The sequence below is a fragment of the Juglans microcarpa x Juglans regia genome, chromosome 6D (genome assembly GCF_004785595.1).
Source record: "Juglans microcarpa x Juglans regia isolate MS1-56 chromosome 6D, Jm3101_v1.0, whole genome shotgun sequence".
Classification (NCBI taxonomy): Eukaryota; Viridiplantae; Streptophyta; class Magnoliopsida; order Fagales; family Juglandaceae; genus Juglans; species Juglans microcarpa x Juglans regia.
Window position 1 is genome coordinate 19,218,615 of NC_054604.1, and position 7,676 is coordinate 19,226,290.

The 7,676-nt window shown below is 34.8% G+C and overlaps 1 protein-coding gene across 1 annotated transcript; it reads right to left on the reverse strand.

The window, feature by feature from the left end:
• Positions 1–2,453: 2,453 nt before the first annotated feature.
• Positions 2,454–6,991, reverse strand: LOC121236226 (probable pectinesterase 68). Its single transcript, XM_041132765.1, has 5 exons — positions 6,438–6,991; positions 5,990–6,179; positions 4,938–5,144; positions 3,607–3,845; positions 2,454–2,739 (listed from the first exon to the last, which is right to left on the reverse strand). Exons 1-5 carry the CDS (start codon positions 6,740–6,742, stop codon positions 2,583–2,585), a joined length of 1,098 nt encoding a protein of 365 aa, XP_040988699.1. The 5' UTR covers positions 6,743–6,991; the 3' UTR covers positions 2,454–2,582.
• Between the last annotated feature and the right edge of the window lie 685 nt (positions 6,992–7,676).

A 7,676-nucleotide genomic window follows, 5' to 3' on the forward strand; every position in this document is an offset into this window, starting at 1 on the left:
CATGTAAGTTATTTGCGGTGAACTTTGATCGCCAAAAATGATCTATTTTGGCGATAATAACCCGCTTGGAATCCATAATAGCGACAACAACCAATAATCATTGGAAAAAAGATCTAGTCATTTGCGATGATTTATTAAGCTTTTCTCAACAATTTAATGGTAAACGGAAACATTATTTCCAGCGATTTTGGGAAATTTGCAATGGACGAAAATTTTCAGGAATAGCAGTTTTTCGCGACAATTTTTGCATATCGCTGAAATTGATCAGAAATGGCATCTTAATTTCGTCCAAAATGCAGCGAATTAAAAATCACTAAAATTGATTAAATGTAGCTATTATTGGGGGCATTTGTGACGATTTTGAGTACTGGAAAAATCATTTTTTCTTGTAGTGTATATGAATGGTAGTGAAATGGTTTGAGTTAAGATTTTTTTTAAGTTAATTTTAGGAAATGAGAGAAAAAAAGCTGAATAAAAATATTATAAAGTGAAAAAATTGTTTGAATATATATATTTTTAAATTTGAAATTAAAAATATTTTTTCCTTGAGTGATGTTTGGAAATGAAATATCTGAAAATACTTTAAAACAGTTGTATTGCCAAACAAACCCTAAATCCCATTCCAATTGTGGCGTGTGTAATGTGAGGCAATGTCTCCCCTCAAGTTGGAGTTGTATATCATCATGTCCTTTTAAAAAAAAAAAAAAAGAATAAGATCTCTTATTCATAAATAATCACATAGGATGAATACAATGGGGAAGACCCTCCAAAGTAATGCTCTCCTCAGAGAGTTTCAAAACATCCATTGCAAGATTACGTGCCAAAAGATTACAAATTCTAGGAATAAAATTGACAGACCAACTAGACATCTTTGTAAGCAGCTCCTTGATGTCTCTAACAATCATACCAGCTGAGCTCCAATTTTCGTTACTACTCTGGATATCCTTGACCACCTATTGGGCATCACCTTCCAGTATAATGTGTGTTAGACCAAGCTGCTAGCATAGGATTACTGCTTTAAGGGTTGCAATTGTCTCTGCCAGATGAGCATTTTGGAATGAATCCCTCTGAGACCTTAGGCTTGCAATGATCCATCCAATCAAGCCTCTGAGCACAACTCCAATTCCAATTCTGCAATGGACCTTATCCACAGCTGCATCTCAGTTTCCTTTGATGAAGTTTAAGGGAGGGGCTTTCCATTGGCGTTCATTTGGTTTGATCAGTGCTAAGCCAACTGCAGGTTTCAGATTTGCTTCCTTTAATTCACTAACTGTCTGTTGAGCCAACTTTACCACTGCTTCTGGAGACCAAAATCTTTCCTCAAATACCAACTTGTTTCGTCTTTTCCAGACTTGATAAACTGTTGCAGCAACCTCATCTATAGTTTGTCCATCCAAGACAGTAAACATATTGGATAAGAGTTTTAGGAATAAGGATACCGTTAGCTTGAATTTCTGTAGTCTTTTAGAGCAAACCTCCCAGACATCTTGCACTGATTTACAGGACTAAAGAGCACGTGTGGCAGTTTCAACCTCAATCAAACATATTGGACAGAAAGGGGAATCCATAATTTTCTTTTTGAACAGATTGTGCTCAGTGGGAAGGGACTCGTGAAAAGCTCTCCAAATAAGCATCATCTTTGTAGCATTAGGTACTCCCAATTTCCAGATCTTAGGCCATAGTTCCTGCTTATACGAGCCAGCTGAAGTCTGCTATTGCCCTACCTTCGACCTCATTAATAAGAGAGTAAGCACTCTTAATTAAAAGAAAATTTCACATCCTTAGTACATCTCCAGATAAGCTTGTCAGGGGCACTATGAATACTCAAAGGAATTCTACAAATCAGCTTAGCTTCCTCTAGCTCAAAGGTATCATGAATCAGTGCAGTCTTCCATGAGCAACTGTGTTTGTCAATTAGGCATCTTGCCAATGCATTTTCATCCATCCCTCTCCTTGCAGGACTTTAAAAGAGTTTGGTTTTGGCATTCACTTGTCATGCCAAATCTTTGACAATCTCTTCATTTCTAATATTCCAAAACAGACCCTCCACTAGAGCTGGCCCTGCTGCCATAAAGCTCGGCCTCCAAAGACATGAAGGGTTGGTTTGGTTTATTTTTGTATTATTTATTTTTTTAAACACCGGATATATTTATAATATTTTGTAAAAAATTGTGAGAAAATAATTGGTGTTTATAAATTTCAGCCATGGATTTGGTCACTGCTTTTTATTTACGCGTCAATTAATATCAGAAATGGCCAAAAGACGAATATTAATAAAGAGTTTATAATACTTTATTGAGTTCTCGATATTTAATATGATGAATAATTGTAATAATTACAAAAACAAAACCATGAATAAAATGAATTTCCAAAGGGAAAAAAATAAATATTCGATTTCTGCAGGGTATATAAGTACAGTAAATGAATAATAATTTCCATGTAGTGATCTGTAATTATATTAATATATTAATATTTTATTGGACTAGCAGATTTGAAAAATAATGATTCCTATATTATTATAAAGAGTGGGAGAGAGAATAAATAATAAATAATTAAACAAATAGATTCTGTATGTATAGATGTTAGGCGTCTGAGGGTGCGATCCAATGCCTCCCATTGACAAAGCTCTTGACAAGGAAACGATGGGCGGAGTCGTAATCTAGCTCTTTGGCCCCAGATATCCATCTCAGTGCCTCAGCTCCCGGGCCCCAGCACTTATACACTCCTACAAACACAGTCCTGCGTGTAAGGGAACATACCCATTAACGTCATTAATTCAACTAATTATTGCAACTTGGCAATTATATATTTAGAATCAAATTTAATTAGGTTGTCCACTATTTTCTATTTATTGAGAACTTTAAAAGGTATATGGAGCCAAATCTCTCCCCCACACATATAAAGATTAATGGAATTTGATTATATAAAAGTAAATTTATAAATTGACGTGAATAAATGAGTAATATATCTAATTGTAAAATGATTTTTATTATAAAATAGATGTAATGAATCACATAAATTCGCGTTAATTTGTGAATTTATTTTTATAAATTTATTTTGCGATTGTAACTGACACTTCTCTAAACTGATGTGAAGGATAAAGTTTTTATATGAAATAACAAAATCCTATCAGGAATATCATCAATATGAAATATGTATCTCATCACGACTTGTAAATAGAAATCCAAGAGCATGCATGTAGTAATATGTTATGTTATGTTATGTGAATTAAGAGAAATCTGAATATCTGTTGTCCTTAAGGGCTCCAATTATCTGTTTTTGTGCTTTCAACGACATGTTTTGTTGACTGATTTGTGTGCCATAATGGGGATCCACTGCCCTACTCTTTTTTGTTCCCAGGGCCACAGGCCAACCCCTTAAATCTTGCCTTTCGGTTCTTGAAAACTGTGAAACAGCTAGGACCCAAATTAATGCTCAAAAACACAAATGGCCCCCAAGTTGTGAAAATGTCAAAAGGCAAAAAATGGAGGTGGAGGGTCCCTAATAATGATGACGTACAAAAACAGATCCAAGAGAATCAAAGAGCATGATGATCATTAGCAATATTAAGAAATGATAGGATGATGATGTGAACAGAGGCCTCACTTGTTCTTGGCGTTGGTGTCCCAGTCGACGTCCCAGCCACCATGTGCAACCAAGTTGTCGAAGTATGTATAGGAGTAGACAATCCTTGCGTACTGGCCCATGGCTCGTCCCACATAGAGTGGTCCTGAACCCGTGACTTTGCAGTGAACAAATGCGAAGCCCGTCTTCTCATACGGGGTGCTTCTGTATTGTGCTGCGATGGAACCGAACTTGGTGGCAATGGAATGCAGCTCGCACTTCTGTACGTGCCAATCAACCAACCATCGTTAATTTATGGTCAAAAAAAAGAAAGAAAGAGAGATTTATTTATGGTAAAAGCTTTCACTCACCTGCATGTAATGGAAACCACGTTTCATGCATGAATTAATGCATTTGATAAAGTTTTCCCATTCCTTTTGGATCATACAAGTTTCACTTTTTTTTTTATTTGTTTGGTAATTGGCAACTAGGGAACTTGGTGGTATTCTAGACTCAGCTCGCTGCTTCTAACGACTATCGTAATGAGCTAGATGTGACAATGAAACTAAAACCTTGTCGTTCAGCTTTAATTTGCTTGACAATATTATTGCATACTTACAAATGGGAAGTACATCAGATGATCATAGCATAAGTCCATGGCCATCTTAACACTTTGCGCATGCATAGTACGTGTGTCCCAATAATTAATAACATACAGCATTAATAAACAAATGATTTGATACCATAACGCTTGTTTCTTTCAGACGCCCTTTTTAAGAATCTTGGATAATACAGCACGCTTTAGTCAGAAAAGTAAAAAACATATAAACAAAGACATGGGAAAAAGAAAAAAAAGGTTAAGGTAAATGAACTTTTTTGACAGAAAAAAGTTACTCTTCCTTTGAGACGACACTGCAGATAGCAGAGAAAAAAATGAGCTGACAGCCTTTTGGCATTTTCTTTTGCTCGACTGATTATGATGACCGGATCCCTTTTGGCCTTTTCTTTTGCTCGACTGGCTATAATAACCTGCCTTTTGGTCTCCTAATTAATTAAGCAGTTTATTTATATACTCTTTTTTTTTCATTTCAGAATATGAAGTATAAATTAAGAGTAATTGAGTTATGTAAACTGTACCGTACAGTACTTTTTTTGTAAAGAGAGTGAAATCTATTATTAAAAAATAAATTTTTTTAAGTGAGTCTCATATTTATTCATTTTTTTTAACTCATTTTATAACTGTAAATATTATTTCTCATACATTAAAATTAAAGTTATAGCCTGTAGTACTATTAATTATTCTACACCTAGGGTAATTATAAGGATAATCGTCTTCTAAGCAAATGAATTAAGGTGCTTAATTGAATTAATACCTTGTACATGGAGCGGCCATTCCCAAAAATGAAGTCTATGGAGCCCTCAATGTAACACTCCTTGAAGTAATGCCGTCCTGCGTCGTCACAAAGGGTGTCTTGCGCACCATAGAATCCACAGCCGGTGAAGTACGCCTTATCCCCCGCAATGCGAAATGCCACCGCTTGCCATCCCTGCATTCCTGGCAATGGTGCTGGCGCTGTATTCTGTTATATTATCACATATATACACCATCAACATTTGCATGTACGTACGTACATACGTACCAGTGAAAATTAATTATCTTAATTATCCTATTTTATTCTAGACTCGAAGTGCATCCATGGTTGCATCCAACTTGGGAAATGAATTTTAAATATTGGTGTACTCTAATTAAGGTTTAGGTTGCATTTAGATAGTGAGCTATTTTCAGATATTCTGTGAACAGTATTAAGAAAGTAATGATAGAATATTGAATATCAGTAAAAAGTTAATAAAAAATAATAATATAATAATAAATAGTAGTGAGCTGGTATTTTGAAAATATTCTCAATACTTAAACTAGATCTACTTTCTCGTTATAAGAAAAATGTTTATCTATGACCAATTATTTATTATGAAAATAATAATTTTCTATTAAAGTAAATTCATTTTTACCGCAAATAGTTATTTTTATAACAATTAAATTGTTATAAATATTTATTTTTCTTATAACAAACAACAAAGAAAAAATATGATACATAAAATGTAACGAAACAACAAAATAATTGCGCAGAAAGGCCTTTCACCTGCTGGCACTTTTCCTCCATTCAAAATATGAGATATCTATGCTTACACAAAATTCTTATTATCAGTTATTATTTATTATTTCATATTCTATATCTTTCATATTTTATAAAAATATATTTTTGCACATTATGACAAAAAATTATAAATATATAGTATGAGTGTAAATAATAACTGTTTGCATCTTAGTATTTGATTAGATTATGCAGTAGAGTTTGACGAAAACTAAAGGAGAAAGGTTTGAAGAATCTGTAAATAGTAGTAGTAGGAGTACTATTATACGTACCTTGAAGCTGAGGTTTCTTGCAGAGAAATAATTGGCAAAAACAGTAACAGAAGCAGTTCTGTAAGTACGCAGCTGTTGGCCATTGGGGCCACGGTCACTGGCCCTGTCATGCCATTCAATCACCGTCACGTCCCTCCCCGCTCCTTCAAATGTTATGTACGGCTTCGTCACGGGCACCAGTACCTTTTCTCTGCACCAAATCAATCCAGTACCATAGATTTTATGTACCTACCACCTCCTAATTATTATAATCATGTACATTTTAAATGTACGTTACATCCACCCATTAATTCAAGCGGTCTCATTCTGATAACTACCCAGAATCTAAGCATCTTTAATGGTAGAATAGAAACCAGAAATGCTAGTTTCGTTAAAGAAACTGCAGTAGTTCAACAATGTGCATGTAAAGAAGTAGGACTGATGCAGCTAGCTAGAATTGAATTATTACTTGTAATATCCGGCGCTGATTTGAATTACGACGTTCTCTGTATTGTTTACTGGGATAGAATCTACGGCCTTTTGGACTGACCGGAAGTCGGCGGATCCATTACAGTTGACGGTGATGACGCGGCGGCCGATGGGTCCGACCCACTTATGGTGGTGCCCGGTTGAGTTTTTAGAAACTGTGCCATTCATTAAACTGAGGAGGCTGCGGTGGTGAAAGCTGGTAACCTGTAAAGGCGAAAGACATAATAAGAAACTAAAAACGAAGAAGAAGAATGAGAAGAGGAAGTAATTGTTGAGAGAAGCCATTAAAATAGCATTAAATTCTGAGATAAAAGAACAATAGAGAGAGAGAGAGAGAGAGAGAGAGAGAGAGAGAGAGAGAATGTCTGAATGTTGGATGATTTCTTGTGTAACGTTTGCTTTGCTTGGAAACTCCAAGCAGGAATATGTGTATATGAAATGCAGGAAGAAGCTAGCAGAGACACATTCGTAATCTGATCGAGTGTCTGATATTTTCTCTTAAAAATACTTTAGTTTTGGTGTTTCTAACGGTCATTTTTTATGCTTCCCTCGCTTAAATTGAGGAGGGTAGGGTAGCTTATAATACGTGTAGGATTTTTGGTATATTTTTGGATGCATCGGACATAAGTCTGCATGTGGGGTCATCGTCTCTTTGGATTTGTACCACTCGTGACCTCAGATACCTCCTACGTATCGTTGAGTCTCTGTCTCTCCGACCATGTCATTTCACACATGGATCTCACTCTCGATTCTTGATTACATTTCTGCATACTGTAGGTCAGTCGTTAACCGATTGAAACATCTTTATAAAAATGAGAAATATTCTAACAATAAAGAAATTATATAAAAATAATAATATAAATTGATGTGATTTGATTTAGTTTGTCAGATAATAAAATTAATTTTATTATAAAGTAGGTCTAACAGATGACGTTGTGTATAAAGTAGTTGATTTAATTTTATTATAGTAAATTAGGTCATGTATTTATTTATTTTTTCTTGATTGACCTATAATTCATTAATTGTGAGTTTGCTGTTGATAATTAAACAGTACATATATGTCGCAAATTATTGAGATGCAGATTTCAATTTTTCTTTAGACAGCCATATATATAATGGGCCATGCATTTTTCTTTTCAAGGGGACTCTACTTTGGTGTCTTTTCAGTATGACGTTGTGTTCCTGACATGTGGTCTGAATGTATATTTAAGGTTATCTT

Bases quoted from the DNA above. Each gene is read 5' to 3' on its own strand.
- LOC121236226 (XM_041132765.1), bottom strand. From the start codon at position 6,742: ATGGCTTCTCTCAACAATTACTTCCTCTTCTCATTCTTCTTCTTCGTT. The intron at 5,145-5,989 runs GTACGTATAATA...ATAATATAACAG, and splicing joins CAAGAAACCTCAGCTTCAAG to AATACAGCGCCAGCACCATT. The intron at 3,846-4,937 runs GTATTAATTCAA...TGGCACGTACAG, and splicing joins ATGGCCGCTCCATGTACAAG to AAGTGCGAGCTGCATTCCAT.